At 38.7% G+C, this 25169-nt stretch overlaps 1 protein-coding gene across 1 annotated transcript in view; it reads right to left on the reverse strand.

Annotated features, from left to right (window-relative positions):
* Positions 1-1381: 1381 nt before the first annotated feature.
* Positions 1382-25169, reverse strand: part of MED13 (mediator complex subunit 13) — a 55340-nt gene continuing 31552 nt past the window's right edge. The window contains exons 9-30 of the mRNA XM_075719746.1: positions 23052-23735; positions 18842-19058; positions 17862-17946; positions 17366-17487; positions 16022-16112; positions 15635-15849; positions 14996-15192; positions 12859-13775; positions 11228-11395; positions 9884-10107; positions 9119-9308; positions 8120-8585; positions 7230-7449; positions 6390-6581; positions 6020-6243; positions 5412-5554; positions 5030-5188; positions 4754-4939; positions 4401-4549; positions 3981-4154; positions 2682-2782; positions 1382-1987 (exon numbers count right to left, since the gene is read on the reverse strand). Coding sequence (XP_075575861.1) covers positions 1855-1987; positions 2682-2782; positions 3981-4154; positions 4401-4549; positions 4754-4939; positions 5030-5188; positions 5412-5554; positions 6020-6243; positions 6390-6581; positions 7230-7449; positions 8120-8585; positions 9119-9308; positions 9884-10107; positions 11228-11395; positions 12859-13775; positions 14996-15192; positions 15635-15849; positions 16022-16112; positions 17366-17487; positions 17862-17946; positions 18842-19058; positions 23052-23735 — 5257 coding nt within the window. The 3' untranslated portion in view covers positions 1382-1854. The remainder of the gene's footprint in view (positions 1988-2681; positions 2783-3980; positions 4155-4400; positions 4550-4753; positions 4940-5029; positions 5189-5411; positions 5555-6019; positions 6244-6389; positions 6582-7229; positions 7450-8119; positions 8586-9118; positions 9309-9883; positions 10108-11227; positions 11396-12858; positions 13776-14995; positions 15193-15634; positions 15850-16021; positions 16113-17365; positions 17488-17861; positions 17947-18841; positions 19059-23051; positions 23736-25169) is intronic.

Here is a 25169-nt window from a genome sequence, read left to right on the forward strand (position 1 = left end):
AAAAAGTTGCTAATATTGTATATACATGATTCAGTGAGACTGTTTCTATGAAAAATGATCTCAGGCAGGTATTTTGCCTTTACGAAACATGATTTTCATTAACACAGTAAGTTTTGTAAATGCAAGCGAATTCTTCCTTGTAGGATATTAACAGCGGGTGCACAAATGGATCTTAGGACTTGCTCCTTTAAAGGTTTAAACCAGCAAGATGGACAGTATTTAAGACCCAGGACACGGGTTATCGCAACAGGCTCACGTGAGCACTGCGGGAGTTAAGTTTTTAATCCGGCAGTCAGGTGAGGAACCCAGAAAAAGCAGATGTGGTTGCTCTTCGGCACCCGTAGGGGCTATTTTAGAGCAGCATCAGACATTTGGCATGTGCTAGGAGAAAGGAAGGAAACTACTGAGGAAAAACGGTGACTGTAGATAGAGGGAGACGTTTAGGAAAGCCTTGTGGATTTGTCAGTCCCTTCCTTAGGGAGGGCTAAGCCTCCTTGGCACATGCCCCAGCCAGAGCCTGAAAAGGGGATATGGGGAAGGCCATACACCGATACTTGGGACCTTCACCACAGTGCCAAAAATACATTAAAAAGGAAAATATTCAGGGTTTCGTGCTGTTTTTTTCCTAGTGGAATAAATCTGAATACCAGAATTCACTGAGAATCTATATACACCACATTTTAGTTAAACACACACCAATCTTAAAGTCAAGATTGACTATTTTTGCATTTGTAAGATGGCTAGAGCTGGGCTAAATTTCAGCCTTACAGGAGACTCTGGATAAGGTCAGAGTTTTCTGTGTGTTCCGCATCAGATTAATGGTTTATCGCAAATGTGGAAGAAAATAATGCAGTCACCACAGTGCCAAGAATATCTAGGTAACAACGATGCACAAGAGATATTCTTGTAATATTAAAACTTGTATAGACTGGAAATAGATCTGAAAATCTAGCCACAGCCCTGAACCATAACACAAACTTCAGCTGAAGAGTTTATTCATTTTATTCTCACTACAAGTTAAACCACCTACAATATCACTTATATATTGCCATTGTTACTCTGTAAAGGTGTGATATAAAATGCTGTAAGACCCGGTACCTTTTCAATTTATATAAACACAGTGAACTTCATTACTGTACATGTACTCTGCAACTACAGCTTAGCTGTAAATCCCCCACACACAATGGTATGGACATTAACCCCTCTATCCCCATTAAACTGTACATCAAGACAATACAAATTTACTGTCCCCACCCACCCCTTACAAAAAAATAATACTCTAAAAGCAACCTACTGCAACTTTTAATTAAGACGATTACATATATTTTAGACCAATTGCTTTAAAGCAAGAAGGCAGTATAAACCTTCTAGGAAAATTTTTATAAAAGAGGTTAAGAAATATAAGACAATTTATACATTTAAAAACTTACAATAAATAAGAGATGCAGGCATTTTTGAATACTAGGTACTATAATCCAATACAAGAACATCTTGATGTTCCAAAGCCATAGGTTGAAACTTATTGTTCCTCATGTTTCTTCTCATCTCCATGCTTTTAATATTCATTAACCATGACTGGGTACTATGGCTCATTACTCTTCACAAATACTGTGGTCGGGGAAAAATGGTTAATTTTGCTACTAAAAATGTTATAATACACTTTCTGATCATCATTCTAAAGCGTCCCCCATAGTCGATGACTCAAAGACAGTCTCACAAGTCAGAACAATATTTGCTGGAAGTAACAAGATTCATACCCCATCACAAACAACTTGCACTGAGAAGAATTATAACTTAGTCCTGCAGTGAAATATCCCTTTTCCTCATTTTTGTCTTGCAAAATTCAGATGAAGATCACAGCATATTCATGATAAAGTTATACAACTGATTCAGCACCACAAAATGAATTGGGAGACATGACCGTCTGTCCTGGGTTGCAGGATCACAGGTTAGCCAGGAGAGTGCATTGTACTGTTCCAGAACAAACCTGAAAAGCAAACAAGCTGCCATCAAGCCAACAGATTTTTCTCACCAGTGTTTCACAATCCTAATTTAATATAATCCACTTTCTTCGGTATTAAAAGCATAAAGAGGTTTGCCAACGTTCTGAAATAACATGCCTTCAGAATTATTACAAGCGGTTCAAAGCTGAACTTTCTTTCAGTGGAAAACCGTCATTTAATTGTCTATCCTTAATTAATGTCAAGAGGTTCACATATTAAAAAAAGATGAAAAAAATCTGCTCTTTTCTCAACAAGTGTCCTATGTTTACATGAGTCTCTCTAGACTCCTGTACTTCAGCGTTTCAGTATTCCCACAAGATTGCCATGCAAGAGTGTGGCTTAACTGTAACTATCTCCCACCCATTTATGCACCATCATCTGTGTTACACCTCAAACTCTCTTCTAGCTTGAGGAATTCATTGTCTTTCAAATATTTTCAGTTGTAATCAACACTGATTAGTTAAAGAAGGGCTTAAAGATGTTTGTTTTAATTGCACTGTTCTGTGATAAAGCCATCTTTTAATCACTCAAAGCACAGCAATTTATATTGTATCTGCAATGTACTAAGCATATCAGCAGCACAAAGAAAAAACAAGCCGCACAAAACCCAAACAAATACATAGCTTCGCTGCAGCAGTATTAAAAATGAAACACACTATTTTTGCAAGTGATAAATACCTGAGCACATCAGAAGTTTGATTAGAATCAAGTGGATGGGAGTGTTTACTGTGGAGTAGCTCGTCTGATTGCACTGAAGGCACGTGGAGGTGCAAAGAGGCCTAAGGAAGGAAGGAAGATGCCAGCAGTTACTGCCTGATTTCAGCTACGGCGTATTTTCTTCCCTCTGTACTGTTGACCTGTACCTTGCAGTCACCTTCTACTCCCCGACACACAAGCCAAAACAAATCTTATCCTTAAGGCCATCAACAAGTTCAGGAATTATCAGAATATAAAGGAACTGCACTCAGATCTCTCCTAAAAGCCCAGTGCTAGTAGTGTCATATACCTTAAGAATTTTTTTTTTTTTAAATCCCTTTGCCTACATTAAGTGCTTATTAAAAAAAGCAACTCAAGTGGCCCAAGATGTCTAGTAATATGCGGACTTGGAAGTTCGGTTGCTTTCCATAAGACTGGTCTATTTATATTGCATATATAGAGCTGCTTAGGGTAAACAATAAATCCTCTATTCAAAAGAATGTCTTATACCAAAGCCACAGCTGAGCTTAGGCCAAGAGGAACTGCTAATCCAGACACAAATAAGGTTGAAGAAGATAGATCTGTATCATTAGGAAATAAAGCACAGTATTAGAGATGCTAATTTAAGTAAAAAATGAATAATGTTAATACAGAAAGTTTCTCTGTATACTAATGTATAGCCTTAAATGTGCCGAGTATGTCTTGATTGTGCCATAAAAAGACAAGGAGATCAGACAATATCCAGACAAATGATACAATGACTATCACTTGGCAACAGCCGACATGGAAAACGTAGCTTTTACGCTTTCTACAATACATAAGGAGATTTATTTCTTATTTTTCTTTTACCCAGTGTAAATGAGATATTACATTACACTTGCTTACTTCCCTCTCTACCATCAGTCCCCACGGGACTCAAACATTAACCAGAGATCTGTCTAGAAACTCAACCTATTCTTACAAAATGCCATAGCACAAAGCCAGAAACAGAAAGGAGTCCAGACTACGGCAAAGAAACCATCAGAAGAGCAGAACCCTTCAGAACATTTGCTACTTCCATTAATCATTCTTCTTCCCTTAAAAAAGGTGAACCTAAAAAGCCAGAGCTCAAAAATTTAAAACTCCACCTTTCTTGAAGCAAAAGCAGACACATTCCAAGAGACGTGCACCAACTTTGCTTTAAACATAGCAGTTCGCAAATTCAGATCCCTCCACACTGCACAATTTTCTATGACAGACTGTCCTGGAAGACAGCTCTACAGCCTGCTGAAGTTACAGTACCTTAAGAAACAAGGGACACTGATTTTGTGCTTGAGGACACGCCGACCAAAACCAGTCAGGCAAGGGACCTGCTTTGGCAGTTGACACAAAATAACCAAGGGCCAATGGCTGTTGCAGTATATTTGTTACTTCATCATGAGATTCTGTGGAAAGCAATCGATCTGTACCTTGACCCTGCAAAACAACAGGCAATGGTTTAATATTAGGAGAGCACAAACTTAATAGAAATTATCTCTAGCTTTCCAGACACAAAGCATTTTGAAGTATCCAAGCATTACATGAACCTTGCAAAGACAATCCAGTATCCAACTGATTCAAAACATTTCATAGGAACCTTTCATTCCACAAAAGGAAATTAGCAGATGGAGAAAAACAAACTAAAACACACATGCACAACTCTGTATTTACTCTAATAGTTACCTTGCCCATATCACCTCCGTGGGGGTAGTGGGACCCTGGAGAATGTACAGGGGATCCAGTAGGGGATGCAGGAAGAATATTTATAATATCAGGATCAAGATCATCTCCAGTGTCTAACAAGTCAAAGATTCCCATTCCATCTGCTCCATCTTGAAAAAGAACAAGACCAGTGAATTTCTATAGTTTCCCTATGTACAGGATATGACAACACATTCTGAAATCGAGTGATTTTCCACATAAATTTTGTGGTTCATTAGAATAAACAATCTTATTCTTATTATAGGGGGAGTGACGACAGGGGTTTTTTTTTGGTTGGTTTGTTTTTAAAACAAGAATAAATCCAATTTACTAACCATTGTTTGTGTTAAAGGCCAGATCCAAGTTTTCAGTGGTATAAGTTGACGATGCTACTTGCACAGATGCAGATGTGGGAAACACAAGTATATGAGTGCATGATGTGTCCTGTGGGGTATTCAGCTGAGACGTCTGCATATTTAAAGTGGTGCTCCGTCCAAATACAGAGCCGGTCGATACAGAATCTTTGGAAGAGAAACCAAGTATTTCCTTAGTTTAGCAAAACCCGAACTGTTCCCTTGCCAAAAAAGAGAAAGAGAGAGTTTCTCAAATACCTGGCATGATAATGAAGGACCCCTGTGGTTCCATTGCTACCAAACAAGCACTGAGAATGCTGGGAGAGTCTGCAGCAGAGATACCACACATTCTGCACATGTCTTTTAGTCTCTTACTAAGGGACTGAAGGTTTCGGCGACTCAGCAAACAACTCCAGTCTGAGGATATAAAGGATATACGTTTGTCTAGAAGAACGGTGCTTGCTGCAGAATACATATTTAATAGCATGCGGTGCAAGCTTCATGTCTGTTAAGTTTCAAATACACAAAGGAACTCTAAAATTATTCAGGTTTTCTTCCAGAAACAGGGACAGACACTGTATATTACTGAAAAAATGAAAGCTTCAAATCAAGTTTTAGACTCTAAAAATGCTAACATTACCTTTTAATTCCCCATGTCCTATTCTTCCTAAACGGCCTATTACAACTCTCCACGGCAAAGAGCTCATCTGCACAAGTCCCAAGCACCATTCCCAGAGTTTCTGAAGACCAAGTCTGCGGGCAGAGCCCTTTTTCCTGCGAGCTCTAGAATTAAGAAAGAAGGGAAAACAAAGCTAGAATCCATCTGCAACAAGTTCTTATTGCTGCGTTTGGAACTTCTTATTTGTAGTAACCTGAACATTCACAGGACCCAAGAACGTTAGTATTGGAGTACATCAATTGCAACTTCGGTTTGTTTTGTTTTTTTTACTTAATTAATCACATTCTAACACTGGCATCAAAAGCCAGTAAGCGTGTGTGCGTGTGGGAGTATGAACGCACATACAAAACCACTCAAGAATCACATGAAACCAAATAATATTATTCTAGAAGTTTAACTCAAAACAATATGCATATAATATGGAAAATATCCATTTGCTTTAGCTAGTTTTGCAATATAGGGAGTCTACAAATGTGAGTTATTCTTACAGCATCATAAACAAACTAATTCTTCAGGGGAATGAAAGAAGACATACCTGCTAAAAATTAATTTAACAGTTTCGTTCTTACCTGTTTGGTACATCAATATTAATTATGCAAGTTTCTAACTGTTCTCCATAGAGGTCTGTGCAGGATGCAAGAAGCCATCTTTGATCATGAGACAAACAGTAGCCTACAAAAAGTACATTATACTTCTGGCCAGCTTCTCCAAAAGTTTCTCCTAGTTCTGTTTGCTTGTCCTTTACAGGAGCCAGTATGAAAGGAGGGGTGTATAGTCGAATACACTCAGGTCTCTATAAAGATGACAGAACAGACAATGAACTTTTGGGAAGCAATTATTCCTAAGAACTCTAGTTAGTTAATGTGAAAGATGCCAGTGATTTAATAAACAGGGACATTTCTCTGATCTGCATATTTACACAACCACATTAACACTCACATCAGGGCTCTTAAGAGCAGTTTCCATGGCTAAACCTGGGCCAAAGCCAGTTAACGTTTTCACGTTGGTGGAAGTTGGAAGAGGTCTCCGACACTGAGTAAAAGCTGAAAATGCCAAAGATTTTAAATGCTGAGTGTAAATCTGCCGGTCTTCGTGTTTCACAGGTTGTAGAAGGTACTGACATGGGACAATCTAGAACAGATTACAGAGGGGGAAAAAAAAAAAAATTACTCTCTCATCATTAGATTAAAAGGCTTTTGAGATAGTATTTGGGTATGCTGCTTTTAGAATTTTACTTTGCAATCAAATTTCTCTGATTCTTGGATATCTCCTGCCACTTCTTCCAAAGCTATGTGGGACTTCAAGCAATTACTCTCATTGAAATTTTCTTCAGAGAAAAAAAGAATTTGTTTAGAAGAGAATCTTAATTATTCCTCCAAAAAGAGGCCCTCTTAACTAGTTTTGCAGCTGCTGACAGCATTACAGTTGGATGTCTATCAGGAAGGAGCACTGTCTAAAGCCCAGCAGGGTCAGGCTGGCAGCACAGATTCCAGTGATGGGACAAGCAGCTTTCCCATACTTCACTCATTATTGGAGTGGGCCACTACATTTCCTCGGAGCTAAGATGGATGAATTGGGAATCTGCTAGAGGATTTGGCTTTCATTACTAACACCCAAACTGCCCTAAAAACTATAATCGTAATGATTTAACAGCTGTAGAACTGTAAGTAACGTTTACAAAGCAAATGAAACTTTCACCTTGAGGGCGTTACCGCCTCCAAAATACAGCCAAAGCCAAAAGATACTTTGTTCAGCACACTTCTATAAATGCTGGCTCACCTGCACAGAAATTATGTTCTTGATGTTGGGAGGAAGAACCTGAACCATCTCTAAAAAGCAGCGCAGAAGTCCAAGTGTCCACAAACTAGATGAGTTACTGTTCTCATCCTTTTTTTCATATGTAAAAGGATCAATTATGTAAACTACAATTGCAGGTGGATAGGTGATAGCATGTGAATCTCCATCTGTAGGGACTCCAACTTTATCACGATCCATAGTGCTGGAAAGGAAATTTTGAAACCAGTTACAAAAAGCTGAGTTTTCTAATGTTTTATTTTTACCTTAAAACTAAGATCAAATTGTCAAATATTAATCCAAAAGACCTTTGAGTCAACTGTGGTGTAAAACACAGTCTTTTTCTTTCATTTTTGTAGGTGAGCTTATCAGCAACTCAGGATCGCTTGTCTTTTCTTTAGCCTTCTTTATTACAGAAGCTCAACAGCACATAGTTCTGTCGCTTCAGTTGGGGAACCAGAATACCTACAAGGTCAGTCTCAGCAAGAGCTGTCTTTACTGCTATAACTTTGATAACAGAAAGTAGAACTTTAAGATGGTGCCAGTTATCTATTCCCCTCTCGCCCCCCTTTAAAATATTGAAGTGAGTAGTTGGTGAATTTTTTCTCTTTAGAAAACAAAGACGACAAAGAGTTTATTTTTGTACCACAGCAGACACTGAGATGTAATTAGAACTGCAGCTAAGACTGGAACCAAAAAGTTCAGCTCCACCATGAATGAACTCATTCTCCCTAAAAAGCAGCCTGGTGACTAGAAAAGAAATACAAGATTTTTACTGAGGGGACGAGAGCAGCATTAATAGGTTGCGTTAGTTGAGCTAAGGGCTTGTTTTCTTTTTTTTTTTCCAAAGCAGGCTTGACACTGCAGTTCATTACCTTTCAGAAACCTCTGGATGGGGCTGTGCAGGCGCTGAAGTAGTATCTCCAGACATCCCTGCTGTTTGCAGTGTTGGCTGTTGCTGCTGTCCTCCTGTTTGCCCATTTTGGACTGTTGCAGCCTGAGCGGGCAGGGAGGCAGAAGTGGTATTGTTCATACTGCTAAAAGGCGGAAATGAAGAAGGCTTGCTTGTTGGTATCCCACTGCCTATGTTGGCAGAAGAGGATGATGGGGCAGTGGTAGTCAACGTTGAATTAGCTGTAGTAGCTGCAGAAGACATGGCACTGTTTGATGTTGCTGTCATAGTACTACTGGTTGGAGCCGCAGAAGCGGACGACGGAGTGTTAGGATTTCCAGTATTAGCTGGTACCGGGGGCAGAGCAGAGGCCGGCTGGCTGGAGGGAGGGACCAGGTTTGTTTGGGAAAGTAAAGAATTGTCCAAAGGCTGAGAAGCAAGATAAGGACCTAAAACCAGAAAAAAGCATAAATTTTATATTGCAGCTGGTTTTAAGCATACTTCATCTATGTAAGTTTATTAACAAAACAGAGAGCAAACCTTTAGCATACATTTTACCTCTCAAATTAAACTACCTGTATTAAATTTTCAGATTCTAGTATTCTCATAAGAGTCCTTCAGAAAAATCCAGAAATTTATTTTAAAAATAACTTTTTTTAAGCCATGTTGAATTGCTAGAAATCATTGCTTCAGAACTTAAGTCACCAACACAAAAAGACAACCGAAGTCCGTGTCAGGCAGCAACGCTGCCGTTCCCTAAAGATACTGCTAGACGATAAGAAGCCCTTTTAGGATGTATCTAAATATATGGGGGAGGCTGGATTGGTTGGATACCCTCCCCCCCGCCCCCCCAAGCTTAAAACCAGAAAACTGCAACAAACAGTAAGACTCAATGAATAAACGCAATTATTTCTTCTTCTCCACTGGAATGGAGTAAGTGGTAATTGTATGAAATAAGCAACACTAAAAAAAAATTTCATACCCAGCTCATATCTGCAAACTTGGGCATATAGTTTGAGTTTGGAAAATGCTTCATTGTTGGCATTAGCTGTCTGTGAGAACCATTCTGTGACCAACTTCTCAGAAAGTTTCTTTGAAGCAGTAGGTCCAACTCTCATGATCCCATCAGGCAGTAACTTACAGATAGGTCTGTGCTGACCAAGCCTGCATGACTGCAAAGAAGGTAAAATAGAAGATGCAAGATAAGGAACTTGTAAGTTTTAAAAACTGTTAAATATCACACAAAGGAGCATATATATATAATGGCAGAGAACTCATAGTTTAGTTATGCTATTCCAAAGTAATACTTAATTCTAGAATACTACACCAGTACGAAATATTTAGTAGTGATTTTATGGTTTATTTTCAGGTTTTCTTAAATGCAAGAAAAACAGGTCGATATATCATCTACTCTAATCTTAATCACAATCCAAGTAATACATGCATTTAATTAATTAATTAAACATAGCTAAAACAATTAAAGTTGTAATACACAGTTTTACCACTGAGTGGCGTTTATCAGATAAAAACTCTCCAAACAGCTATTACTAAAAGGAATGGTGAGCAGCATGAACAACCCTTATCTTCCAAGTGCCCGTTCCTAAAATCCTTTCTAGCAGCTTTCCGAGACAGCATTCTGCGCAAGCGTTTACATCGTCTGAGACAAGCCTGATAAGCAGTTATGAGTATGTATTAGAAACAGTCTTTCAAAAATCCATTTCGCTGCTAACTGCCATAAATAATGTACCTCATATATTGCAGTCAGATCCCTAAAGAAGCTTTTTGCTCCATTCAGCAGAGCCTCATTCTCGGGGCACACCACGACATAAGCAACATCTCTTTGAGATCCATAAGGTTCCAGCATCAGCCTCTCCCAATACGGCAAAGCAAATGGAGACAGCACCAGAAAATCATAATCGTATCCCAACAAAAATGTTGGGATTGGCAGTGGTTCCGGGGACTCATCAGTTCCTGGAAAAGCAAGACACGCATTTTCCAATATATTAAGCGGAAAGCTTAAAATTAACACCCTGCTTCTAGGAAACATGAACAGAAAAAACACTAGCCTTCCCAGCATCTAACAGGAAGTAGCACTGATTATAAATGCAATAGTTCTCATTTTAACAAATACAAATGAAAAACCTGCATGTATGATCCAACCCTCTGCAAAAAAGCATCACCTAATTACTTTTAATTGTAATCTCTCAGTGCCTCAAGAAGAAGTTCCACAGTTGTTCAATATTTCTATCAGTATATAGACAATCAGGAACAGATCTTTAGTGTCCAGGAAGCCTTCCCAACAGAGTGATCAAAAAGAGGGGGAAGAAATGTAAATAGTCTAAGCAGATATGTAAAGGACCACAGAAGGAAAAAAGAACTTAAAAACATGCATTTACATGTACCCTAAATGTATAATTACCATGTTCTAAATATAGCTACAAAAGATCTGCTGGTGAAAGGTCACTCTTCTACATAGTGGTAAATCAATCTCATATGCTAATGAAGTCAGTTTAAATCTTGAGTGCACAGAATTTACCTTGTATCTGTAAATGTGCATCACGTGTTGGCCACTCCAAATATTTATCATAGACAACACACTGGATAACCTCAGATCTTCAACATAGTTCTGAAACTACTGAGCAATAAAGCACACTTTTTCAAGCATTTCAAAGCTAGTATTTTAACTATGCTATTTTTAGAGTAATTAAAGTGGAGTAATTCTTTTGAGTGTTTAAAAAAAAAAAAAAAACACAAACAAAAAAAAACCCAGAGCAATTACTGTTTTCAACATTAAATCCATCTTTGCAATTTCAGTCCCTCACTTGGAGAAGTGTCAGCTGTATATAAACAGTGCGACTGAAGCTGTTAATTTTAAGTACACGTATCTTGAATTCATTTACTGTTTTAAGGAATATAAATATTTTCTGTTTTTCTAAAGAGAAGAATTCTCCCCTGTCTAATAGCTCTTGTTAGTTTAAAGAAAGGTCAAATGCTGTTTAGAATTCCAATAGGCTGAACAGCATCCAGACACTGAGGTTTGGTGGCCGGATCAAGTAGAGATTAACAGACAGGAGTCCACACAGCAGTTTACCGTAAGAGCCTCTGCCAGCCATTTTGTGAAACTGTTGCCATGTGAGGGGGCCTTGCACACCCCACGACCGGACCGTTCGCTTTTTCTGAATTGCATCCTGAAGAACTGGCTGGAGCGAGAGGAGCATACGAAGGATGTCCTGGGAACACTGCATGCTCACATCCACAACTGAAAGGACAAAAAATTGTCAAGGCCTACGGCAACAACAGGGTAGAAGAAAGTCCTCCACAAACAACCCAGAATCCAAAACCACCTTGATTTTAAAGAAAGGCACTCTCTTCTGAAATGCACATGCAGGCCGCCCAAAGTCCACGATATAAAAACTTAAGCACACATATTTAGAGTTCTCCCTCTTCTTTCTTTTATAAAAAACACCAACGGAATTTCTTTTTTTTTTTTTTTGTTTCCTGTAGAGTTTTTTTCCCTTGAAAGCCTTACCATCTTATGATTTAAACTGAGGGGAAAAACCCTAAAATTAAAAAAAAAAACAAAAAACCACAACCCAAACCAAAAACACCAACACACAAACAAGTTGTACAACCCTTAAACTAGAGGATTTTCCCTCCAAATAAAGAAGGGTTAGGCAGACTGCCACCCAGTGCTCACTTCACAGAAGTTGAGGGAAGCCTCAAACAGTCACAGCCCACTTCATCAGCTTGCCACCACTACGCCATTTAATGTACAGCGTTTAAGAATAAAAAACTGACACAAAATTTGGTATGGCTATAATTTCATAGCCTTCCATTTGAAAGTATCTTTAAGTCTTCTTATCCTAAATACCAAGGTCACAGTAACACTGAGTCTTCTCCTGGGTGCCTGAGAACAGTGATTTATCTATAGCCCAGGCTTTTAAACTCAATCCCCCACCGACACACAGAATCCTAGCTGTGTTTTACTGTTAGCCCTCCTCCTCATCATTAACAACTATGAATCGCAGCTAACTGCCATCAAAGTTTCATATTTCACTGTTCACCCTGCTAGAATTGCTACTTGAAAAGACTATGATTGAGAGGAGAAGTATGCAAATACACAGAATAAAGGGTATTCCATGAGACAGTGTATCATTTGTCAGGCCCTAGAAGGAAAAATCCAAGGATCTCTGGCAGATCCAACATAGCGTGAAGGCTACAATAATGCTTTATTTGCCACACATGCCATCAAACTACTGCCCCCCCTTAAAGAAGCGGGGGAAGCCAACTGCATCATAGAATTAAACAAGGTTTATCACAGTAGCCTTGACAATACAGTCACCATTTGAACCACCTACACTTCCTATGTACACTCATTCCACAGAGCCTCTGTAGATGCAGTCACCAAAAGCTCCTTTAAAAGAATAAGCCTCATAAAGTGTTGTGGACAGTTATTGTGGTCTTACATTACACTTCAAATTTATGTTAGGAATTTACAGCTGATGGCAGCCAAGGCCTACACTCTGCTTGGTGTACAGTACCAGCGAAGAATGTAAAAGGAATGGTTATGCTGAACACCGTTAAAATAGAGTTTATGCAAGCATGCAGGTGGAAAATCAGTCTTAAGCATCCAATATTCACAAAGGAAAAACACAAATAACAAACCCTTAGAAAAAAATTCATAGGTGGATAAGTAGAAAATAAGCTGTTTTCAGTATTTACCGTTTCTTTTTGACCAGTGGTGCAAGCAAGTAGTTTTCACAAGTGCTTCATCAACTTTCCCTCCTGACATATTGTCCATGAACTGCCGTCCATGTTCCAAGGCTAAGTAGCAGTCATTGCAACAATCCCTTTCTTCTACACGTACCAGGTTGCTAACTGCACCAACTTTAGGAATGGAATCTTGATCTGCTGCTCCAAACGGCGAGAACAAGTTGGTGCATTGATCCTGCAGCAACAGTATTAACTCATCGGGCAGTTTCTCAGGTTCTTTCAGTCCTCCACTGCCATGTTCAACAGAAGTAGCTCTGAGAGCTTCAAAGCGTTTTTCTGCTTCTTTGCCGCACTCTGTATTACGTCCTAGGATATCCAGTTCATCTTCAAGAAACAGTCCAGAACTGTTGCCAAATTTTCTATTCATAACAGCACTGAAACCACAGGTACACCTATACTGGGCCTCTTGCGTTGGATCAGGAATGTAAACTCCAACATCAGCACCTTTGATGTTCATATTGCAAACACATATGCAGCAGCTGTCAAAGTTACAGTCTTTGAAGAGATTCATTACAGACTCTGAGAGGATGAGATTCACATAAAGACTGTGTGCCTCTGGAATGGAAGGCACAGTTGCAGGTTCAACAGAATTAAGCGGTCTACATGTCGATGGTGTGGAAGCTGGTGAGTATAAATCAGAGTTCTCATATTTGACTGAACCCTGTGCACTTGCAGGTCCACCAGCTCCACGAGGTGTTCGAGGAGTCCTTGGTGTTCTAGGAGTTGGGAAACGAGGGGTGGAAGGAGAAGGGAGAATTCCAGCTCCACTGTTACTGGGAGGTGCGCTACTTGGTGGCATCCCAAATGGCGTATGAGTTTGCGGTGTGTATGCAGGGCCATACTCTTGATCCATAGTGCTTCCATCACTAATAGCAGCCACAAGAAGAAGGAAATACTTTAAGTACACAACACACTGGTTTTGAAGTTTAAGTCTCAAATTTCTAAAGAAGGACCTTCCTAATTAATATCTGCTTTTTTTAAACTAGTCTTCCATAATCCACAGCAAGATTTTCATTCCCTAAGGAACTTCAAGAGCATTTGTTCTAAATGACTTTGCAGGACTCCTGCTGACAGCAATGTTAAAGAATCTTTCCCCGCCTCCTTTCGTCTTTTCCTTTGCACAAAGCTTCCAGGAAACGAGTGTGGTCAGAATAAATTATAAATTGTATGGCTGTATGGAGTCTAAAGGACACCTTTTTTGTTCATGTTTTATTTACACATTGTGTTGACACACACTAAGAAAATATACCAGGTCTATCAACAGCAGATTCAGCTGGACCCACGAGGAAAAGTATCACCCGCAAATATTTAACATTTTCTTTCCTAAGCGGCTGAGTATCTCCAAAAACCTGTAAGGCTAATGTGACCTGGAAACATATTGCTTATGAATGACCCTAACAGCAATGTCAGTATTTACTCCAAGATTTAATACTCATGTAATTTTATCAATAAATTGATTAGGCCACAAGGAGGCTATGTATTTATACCGGCTACTAATGCAGAAGAGAAAGAGGAATAAATCTGTTCTTCAAGAAGAATTGCCAACAAAACCATTGCTACCAAATGCAGATTACAGACATGCCTACTGCAATACTGCTGTTATCAGGCAACGTCACACTGGGCATAGCTTCCAATCAAAGGAAATGTTTTCCTAGTCCCAATACAGCTGAGATTACTGCTATTTAAGAAAATAATTTAAGAAACAGAAGCACCACCTACTAAGCCCTTACAGTACCTACAACACCACCGCAAAAACAAGTCCCAAGTTTACATTTATCTTGATTGTTACCATCTTCATTACTTATTAAAACTGGACTTGCACCATTAAGCTTCCCCAAGAAACCTTTAAATGAGACAACGAATAAAATGTATGCACAGTTAAGAAGCTATTTGAGAGGACAGTCTCTTGCACTACGGTTTAATCATAAGGATTTTTTTAAAGGCTCTTGTCAGTTGTATAAACATAGTGTGGCTTTACAAATATTTCTCATTACAGGTTTACAAAAAAAAAAAGTTAGCGGTGCTTCCTCTAGTGTGGATAACTGATGCCCTTACAAAGCTTAAACACTTGCGGCACAGGCCATACCCATCTTTGATGAATGGCATGGCAGGTCCTGGAGGAAGTAAATCCAACTTTCCCACAGTCCAACTCTGGCGATAAATGCATTCTTCTGGCAGTTTGATGGGAGGAAGACACTGGCTGGGAAGCGTCTTCAGTGGTGCAAACATGGAACATCCCACTAAAGCTTGACAATTCTCAGGTTTATAAACATAAGAATAATCCTAGAAGTTAGACATGGTAAAGCATGTAAATTAGGTAACTTCAGCAATTAAAATGCTTCTCAAAAAAAGGTGACTAAATTCAAGCAGTAGTTCTTTAATATTTAATCCTGATATAGCTGTGAAAGAGAAAGGCAGATTTATACACACATCATTCACGCCCGTGGTTCTCCCAAAAGCAATATGCCAACACAAAACAATGGACTACAATTACTGAAATGCATTCCATCAGCTTACTAATGGCTAATTATGCATTACTCTTTCTTGAAGCTTAAGTAGTAAAATACTATATACTACTTATTAGAAAGTGCATTACCTACCCCAGTATAATGCAGGGCACAAGTTACAAATTGTGCTTAATTTCCCACAGCTCCTATTCAGGATTAAGTAATAAACTGAACAATAATCGTTAGAAACATTTATCAGGACTATCGGCACTACCTACCTTTATTTCAGCAGGTTTGGGGCTGCAGAAACCCTCATCTACTTCAATTCTGAACTGAGCTCCCACACTAGAGCTATTCCCTTCGAGTACTGTTCCTCCAAGTGTAGTGTCCATACTGCCATATTCCTTATTATTCATGTTCATTGGAGAAAATCCCATAATATGCTGTTCCAATGAAGGTGGAGTTGGATACATTTTATGGAGATCTGCAGTGCCTAATTTCAGATTAGAAGTAGGCTTTAGAGCATGAATACATTTTGAAGTATTTCCTTTGTCTTAAAAATTCAGTAGGGCAAATGAAGCGTATGTTTCCAAATTCCCACAACATATTAGCGATCAAATGTTTAGAGCTAGTATACTATTTACAAAAAAACAAATAAAGCTTACTTATGCATGACAGTGGGTCTAGATTTCCTGCTTTTGCCTCTTTGCAGTTGGATTTGTCATCAGCGCCATTCACTGTTCTTTTAGATCCAGGCTAAGAAAGAAAAGAAGTGTCGTAATAAAATCACTTCAGACATGAACACATGTTCATATTTTCTGCTAACAGGAAATTTCATGTGCAGTGGACATACAAAGCTGAGACTTCGTATAATATTTAGAAAAATTAAAATAAATCAGAAGCCCAATGCTAGTAGTTGGGGTTACACTTGTCCTCCCTCAATACTTGTAACTCAGAGAATGCTCTCCCATCAAATCATGATGCTATTAAAATGAAAGCCCAGTTATAAAATAACTCTCAGCCTGTTAGCAGACATATTAAAAAAAGCTAAATAGGGCTGCCCACAATCTATCAGAAAAAACATACACACTCCCAAAGCCATGCTAACATTACTGATGTTACCACATGAACAGGAATAGAAAAGACAGAGAAACACAAATCCTGGAACAAGAGGTACAGGGAAGAAAAGCTGTTGAAATTAAAAGAACAAGAGAGATATTTTACAATGTTTAGACAGTACTAAAGTCTATAGAAAATAAGAGTCTTCATGTTTAAGAGCAAATACACTTGCTTTATATAATGATGACCTTTGATGGCTATTAAGATCCTTCAGCCCTTACTCAGCTACAGCTCCCATTAAAGTTGATGGGCATTTTGTCTGGGTAAGGGGATTTAGCATGGAGCAGAGTACAGTTCAGAAAAGACAACCGATTACAAACGGTATGGAAATAGAAACTAGAAAGATAATGGATTCAGAGCCATTAGAGACTGCAAGAGAACTGTTCCAAGATAATAGCTGCTGCAATGAAGCAGCTTATTTGGCAGAATGTCCACGTGTTTAAATGCCTCTTCTCTTTCAAAAGTTTTGTTTTCTTTCAGTATTACCTTTATTGACTAGTTAAACAGAACCTAGACCATAGCAAAAGAGCACTTGTACCACTGCCGAGTCTGTAAAATTATAACTAAAGGTATATTCAAGAAGCATATACTGTCTGGATAGTAAGGATGCATAATCAAAAGCTTGTTTGTATCAAAAACATGATTGTATGAGTCAACCAGAACAGTACATCTGCTACAGAGGAGCCACGGCACTTGCTTATATGCATGTTTTGCAACCCCTCCTACAAATGCCAAGGAAAAAAAAAAAAAAAAAAACCAAAACCAACCCAACAAACAAAACCGACACCAACCAAAAAAACCCCACCACACCAACCCAAAAACAAAAGAGACATACTTGTTCCTTGCAGTTTTTTGTTTAGCAGCTGCCATTACTTTTGCACATCACTTACTGTTAGTTCATCTTCATCAGAATTGAAGAGATTGTCAAGGTCAGTATAAGAGACCACCAAGTCTGTTTCATGGAACAGGCTAGTTGATGCAGTGCGAGCATGAGCAGCAATACGTTGGGCATCTATAAAGAAAAAAAAAAAAAATTGCAAGAACATTGGCAATATATATTCTTTAAAAAAAAAAAAGACATCTTAAGAGCTATTTCCACAGCTGGGGGTGGAGGGGGAAGAGCAGGGGTGAAGTATGTTCTCAGTTCCATTCAACTATCTTACACATCAGTGAGGCCCCTTCAATTTTATAACATTTGGATTTTACAAGCAACATTTATTTGCAAGGTGCAGCAAAGAACACGTGTTCCAAGCAGATTCCTAGTTCTGAAGGGACAGGGAAATACAAACCATAAAGTAAAAACTTAGTAGCCTATTAGAATCTGTTGACTATTCAAGACATCATTAACACAGCACAATTAAAAGGGGGAGGGGGGAGCCTCTTTACCTTGCTTGACAGAAGGACTAAATAGAGACATAGCATCCTCTCCTTCATGGGACAGAACTGTAACACTAGATGTCCCATCCTCAGCCTATTAAAAAAAAAAGGTAGAAAAGTTAGCTTTAATTACTTGGGGAGGTAGGGGGCATTTTATCTCCCTATGGGAATTCTTGTACGTATCGGAAGTATCAGGTTCTCATTAGCCTTCTAGCTCAGCGAGGTGTAGTCTGGGGGTCTGGTTAGTGGTACTTGCTCAGGGAGAAGGGAGCTTGGAATACAGACAACATGCTAGCAACACACAGATAAGAATGTAAATCTTAGGTTTTGTGTTAGGGATAAATTTAAAAAGCAAGCTGTGGATTCTTGCTACAACGCTTTATTGAAAAACACTTGATATCAAGTGATACGCATTGAATGTACTAGTTATTGTATGAAACTCTCGATACCAGAAGTGCATACACACACAGCTAGTCCTAAAGAGCAAATTTATTTCATATACAAGCTCCCAATGCAACTATATTCTCTCCTTTTTTGGAGGGCATACTTTGTTTTAAGTAGAAGCTTCATATAGTTGGTACTGGCTCGCTAAAGAAAAAAAAAAAAAGGCAACTAGTCAGAGTTCACCTCACCTACCGCCAAACCTTTCCACACATGAACAAATCACTTGCCTTGTTCTTCCTCTCTTCCCCAAGCACCTTCTGTCACCCATTTCTACAGAAAGGCTACTGAGCCAGACTGATTTTTGTTCCGATCCAGTAGCATTCTCCCAGTATAAGCCATAAACTCTAATGCAATAGCACCACCAGTGTGCCAAAAAATGTTTAGGTGTAGAGACATGCTGCTTAATTTCATTGATCATTTCTGCTAGAATACAATTTTTTCTAATGTACTTCTAAACACACAGAGAAGGATTTAAATTCTATTCAGTGACTAAAGCAATTTGTTTAAATCTCATCACTGATTTGTATCCTCAGTCCTTTACTCACCTTGTGTTTCTTCCCGGCTTCCCTCTCAATGTTCTGCCTGTCTTTTTTACTATCAGGAAATAAGAATTCCACATCACCATCAACAAAGGCATAAGGATCGATTTCGGGTTCCTGGTCAGCTTCTGTCGCTACTGCTGCTAGATATTGGTTTTTACTCTGATACTGTTGCACCAGTTCATCTGAAACCTTTAAAGGTTTCCTACATTGCACCATTAATCTGAACAGAAGAAAAACAACAACAACAAAATATTATTTATCATTTATTATGTGGAAATATTTTTGCTATCACACAGCCTTTACAAGAACAACTTCATCTTCCCTTCCCACTTTCTTCCTTTCCACCCCAGCTTCAGAAAACTTTTTGGGAAAAAGATTGTATCATTAGTCATTTAACGTAACCTTCTTACACACGTCAGACACAGCAGTGTGATTCATTCTGCCCATCTCTCCTCAAGCACTGTCAATTCAGATACAGATTAGTAATTTATCCCAGGTCATAGCTGTCATTTATTGTAAAGTACAAATTTATTAAACTATCTATACCCACTAAAAGAAACTCACCAGGTTAAAAAAATTACTCATTGCCATTCCCCATCCACGTTCAAACAAATGATCAGAATGAAGTGATTAAACCTGAATCTTCCATATTTTAAGAATCTAATTCCTGACCATTTAATTAATTTAAAAGTAGAAAGTATGCCAACCCTCCCAATACCCGGCTGTGTCTAACACAAACAGGCCAACACTTTGTTGTACACAAAGCCTGGCTATCCAAAAGAGCCCAAGCAATTACCACTACTGAAGCACACAAATGCCACTATGTTTAGTAGTCATTTATATCACTTATATCAATACAAATGAAGCTTGCAACACACCAATATCTATTTTACTAATGAGAATAATAAAAACCCATTTGCCTTTGTCAGCATTTTTCTTTTCTTAACATTTGGAGCCAAAAATGCAGTTGGTAAGCACACAGAAATTAAGTTTTTATATCAGGATAATTAGTTTCACAGATATAACGTTGCACCAGCAAAAAGAGATATTGGCAAGTAGAAAACTATGTTATGATTATCAGCTATACATATGCCCCTCTATCTTCTGCCCCTAAACAAGCTTCATTTTATGTATCCCAGTGTACAAGAGGCACCATGTGAGGAAGGTATTCCTTCAAACAAGACAAGTAATTCAGGAGCGTCAGACTGATGGAGGTACACAATTTCTTCTTGCTCTGAGACCTCTTCCTCCCAAACAGGAACAGAATGACCAGTGAGAAGCATTTACAGAAGTCTCCCGCATGAAATGAAAAAGGGACATTGCAAGGATGAAAATTACAGAGGAGTACTTCAAGTTCAAACACAGGTTTCAACATATCTGTTGTTTCCCTTCTCAAGCCTCTATCCAAAAGGAAATGCTATCCCATAAGAAACTAATGTGTCTCACAGTTAGTAGGGCTTGTTTTTGACAGCCTAGATGCAGGCACTGATCTGGAGTTTAGGGTAAGATAGGCTTACATTTCTCCTCTGAGACACCAGAAAAAAGAAAAGCATGGTATAGAACAATTCAAACACCTTGAAATACCGTGCACAAAAACACACACAGTGATTCCTCAGGGTCCTCCTCGCTGCCCTCTACATCCCTGTGAACTATGCGGTATGCAAAAGGACACAGAAACAGTTTTAATTTGTCAGAAGACCCCCTAGAAATAAGCTTTCCAATGAAACACCTCACAGCCAACAACATTGTCAAATCCATCCACGCTGGTCTTCCACGCTCAATAAAACCTTGCATTAGACATGACCACCACAGCACAACCGCCCCAGACAACAGCGCAATGGTGTGGCTGTGCGTCAAGCACCATTGGCCTTTATGTCTGGAGTAGCACTCGATGGAGTTGAGGATTTCCTCTTTTCTAAATCCTGCGAAAATTACCATCGGGGGGGGGGGGGGGGGGGGGGGGGAGGAGGAACGACTTTCTAGGAACAAGGAATTAAACACCAGGAAAAATACATAGCGAAAGCAAGGAGTAGTTTCCAGTATTTCTGACCACCAAAGAGGAAGAGAAGTTAATAGCCGGATAGTTGGGGGGCAAGGGGGAGAATGTTCACTAAGTTGTTAACTCAAACTAGAAGCCATACAAGGAGAGACCATGTCTTGAACAGAAAAAGAGAATTCTGAAGTAGAGCATCTCTTTCTCTGTCAGGTTGGCTGAAATGAATTCAAGGCCAAAAAAGCACTAAAAAATCCTATAAATGCACATCTTGAAAGAGCAGAGACATGCACTAGCTAATGTAAACTCTTAAACAGTGAACACAAAAGATATGGCTAAGAAAATGTGTACGAGAACAGACCAACAGCTACAGCATATTTACTTCTTCTCACAGCTTTCCTACGCAGCAAAATCAATGTGACTGCCATCAGTGGCTTTCTGCTGCCAGCAATAAAACCGAAAAGCAAAACATAATATTTCAGTCTTGTGAGTAGCTGCTTCAACTCTTCTACCACAGATTAAGTACACTAACTCACTAAAAAAAAGAAAAAAAAAAAAACCCCTCACTAATTTGATACTGATCACATTAAGAGTCTCCTTTCACCTAAACAGGAACAAAATAATTTTGGACCAAAAATAATCAACAGCAAGAGAGTTGGCAGAGGCAACTCTAGGTGCATTCAGGATGCATTTTTTTTTATCCATCAATCACAACCCTAAGCCAAAGTTTGTCACCTCTGCATCCAGGTCCCAATCATGTTAAATTTACACTGCTATTAAACAGCCCTGTCAGCACCCGTTGCTTCCTATTACCATCCTTTTCCTGCAGCATGTCCTCACATGGAAGTGCTGGAAAAGATGGGTGACGGGAAGAATTTCTCACACACTACAACAGCAAAGGAGACACAAGCCAGAAGGCCAAGTGGTTGTGTTTCAAGTTTTTTGTTCTTATGGGATATTTTTTTTGTTTAGTGGTGGTTTGGGGTTTTTTTTTAGTGGTGGTGGTCTTTTTTTGGAGATTTTAGTTTTGCTTTAACTGGTAAAGAAAATCCACGTTGATTCATTCAGCAGTAAAACAGAGCTCAAACGTAAGTTTTAACACTTAAACCACTAGCGTTATTCTTTCCTCCATTACGTCAAAGCTCCAGAATTTATCAAAACTTAGGCAGTATCAAAAAAGTGACCAATTCCTTTATCCTGATTAAAACAGACAGCGGCAGAGTAGAACATTTTAAAACCTGGTGCGGGATAACACTAGCTTTCAGAATTAAATTCTATTTATTCAACAAAACCTTTTTTTTAAATACTCATGGACTACACATACTTTATTTCAAGACAGTATTAGCTTATGTTAAAATAAAACAAAATAATAAATGTTCTTAAATAAACTTCCTGGAGCTCAAAGGCTGAGGTTCTAACAAGGATCTAGTCTGACTGTCTCAGTATTTCTTCAAGTCAGACAAGCTTTGCCTAATGAACGAAGGCTTCCCATGTGATCTGAGGTCCGAGGGCAGTAACAGTAGACACACCAGTCACTTGTTTTCTTTGAACGATAATCTCAAATCCTTAAGCCTTTTGAACAACAACACAGACAGAATGCACCATGTGCAAGAACGTCAGTTTATGTTACTTATTCCAAAGATAAATTCCTGATATTGGAAAGCAGTTGCAGCCTACATTAGAGCTAGTATCTTCCAGAAAACAAGATTAGCTTCCTCATTGTTGGAATCAGCCATTTAAATACCAGCTCTTCTGAAAAAAGACAAGAGCAGAACTGAGGTAAAAGAAAATTTATCTTTAATAGGCCAAGTCTGCAGCCGAGACCATCCATGCTTTCTTCAAATAATGAAGAAAGCAAATATTAAAATGAGAAAGTTATTGGGGGGGGAGCTTTAATTATGCATAATTTTGCTACAGATCAATTTTACAGTAGAAAAATAAACTACATTGCCATCTGCTAACTCAGAGTTCTAATGAGAAAAAGCTGGAAATTCTTATTACATACTTGACTGTGCTTCGTACGCCCATTTCACAATTATTATCTTCTCGTATACGGACAGCACAGATAGTTATGCTCACACACTCAGCATTACTGCTCGAGCTGATGAGCACAACATTATGCTTTAGTGGCAAGCCTGCTTATAACAAGAAACTACTGCCTTTGGCCTTTCAGTTTACTCACTTTCTCACGTTGTTACTATAGTATTAAGCACTACTTACTCTGTAACTGATGTTACGTTTTCCTGTCCAGCAGGTATTACTGGATCGTCTCTCAACTTATCATTTGGAAGCTGAGGTGGTAAGAATTCCACATCCTTTTTCTTTGGAACTTTGTAATACTTCCAAGTAGTATCAGCTTCATCTTCCTCCAAATTCACTGCAGTACCAACATACATTGTAGGCTCTATAACTTCAGGAAATGGAGCTGGAAAAGGCTGAGACAAGCCATCGAGTCTGTCTTCCATTGTTTTTGTGGGAACCAAGGGGTCTGGTGTTGGCATCTGGTAGAAGTGTTGACTCTGAGGAGTAGAAGGAGCTTTAGCTACCCCTTCATCAACTACATCACATGGGTGAGGACTAAGTGGTGGTGGCTGAGGTGAATTTGCCATTTCAGCATTATGCATCTGAGGAGTCTTTGCTACATCATTAGTTCGGATATTTGAAAATCTCACTTGACTGTCTGGTGCAGTCATCACAAGCCTCTGACTTGCTGAATCTGCCTCCATGGCAACATCATCACTGATAGATACACGATGATGAAAAGGAGTCAAAGGGCGTTTCTGTGGCTTATCCCCTTTGTCTTGCTTCTCATTTGTCTTGTGCTTTGGAGCTGCTTGCTGTTGTTGGCCCACAGGTGGTGCCTGCCCCTGTTGACCTGAATTTCTTGGTTTGAGATTTTTGTGCCTGCAGAATTAATATAGGGGAAAATACTTCAAATTAAACTTTCAAACATGTCTATCGTGTTCTTTTTCACTAGATAAGAACCCACTTCTAAGCCATTAAACAGACGATTATGGAAGTCTGAAACTGATACCGTTCTGAAGTGAAGCTGCCTCTTTCTGACCATAACTTAATTTGAATGACTTGAGCAGCATTGCAAGATTTTAGAATACCATTTAAAAAAAACTGGAAAAGCTGTCCTATCAGCCAAACACACGCATAATCCTCATAACTGAAGACAGTATTTTATAACTGCTTTTAATAGAAATAAATAGTCACATGAACACTTCGTCGCTTTTAACTTCTGCCAACACTGATGAATCAGTAGAACAACATATGAATTAGTGAATGACTTCTGGAATTCAAGCATCAATACCAACCAGTAGTGCTGTCCAAGTCTCTATGGGTTAAGGAGTGGAAAATTAACATCAAGAATCTAGAAGCCAAGCTCAGTCCTACAAAAGCTATTGCAAAGCTTTTGTAGCTATTTACCTACAAATTTAGCAAGCGTGGAAAAAAGAAAAACTCAATGTCTCGACTTCATTAATACAGTCAGGTTTTTTCCAGTATAAATGCACTTGAGCTTAAACATTTTATCTTGAAGTTCAAGATGCCAACTTTCTAGATCATCTGACAGAATGAGAGACGTGAGATACTGAAGCCTGGAGTGAAACGTTTACAATTAAGCTATTGAGCTGCATGTATATCCTTAGTGCCTGGGTATTCTTTGCCACTCTTCCATTAGGGAAGTGAAGAAGCATGCAACTTGTATTTAAAAAAAAAACAAAACAAAACAAAACAGGATTAGGCAGGAATAAAAGGTAAGAGGTATCAAAATCTGGTTTTACTTTAAACTCTCATACATACACATGTTTTTCACTGCTTAGAATTCAAAATACGGAGAACAATAAGGGGTTTTAAGTCCACAATTTCTGTTTAGGCAACCGCATATTTCCGATACGCACATCACAGTTAATTGATTGTTTTCTCTTAACTAGTGCCATCACATCTACATTCTCTTTTAACAGAATATTTAATCCTCCTCCATCTCCCAGCTCTTCTCAGGACACAAGAACTTCCACACAACTTAAACCAGCCATTTCAATAAAAGGAGGGAAAAAAAATGCATTTCTTTCAAAATGTTACATCCTCCAGACTTTTTTTTTTTTTTTTTTTTAAAGATTCCCATATTCATTGCAAGGTAATCAGTGTAACATTTAAATCAGAAAAAGTGTTTAAACCTTTGCCACACTTCAGTCACCTAAAAAATAGTATGCTGCCATAAGTACAGAAATTGACAATTCACTGAAATTCATGTTTCTGTTTAAAATAAACACCCCTATTAACAGTCTGTGTCATTGCACAGTTTCAAAACAAAAGTCATTACAAAAACCTGAT

The sequence above is a fragment of the Pelecanus crispus genome, chromosome 12 (assembly GCF_030463565.1).
Source record: "Pelecanus crispus isolate bPelCri1 chromosome 12, bPelCri1.pri, whole genome shotgun sequence".
Lineage (NCBI taxonomy): Eukaryota > Metazoa > Chordata > Aves > Pelecaniformes > Pelecanidae > Pelecanus > Pelecanus crispus.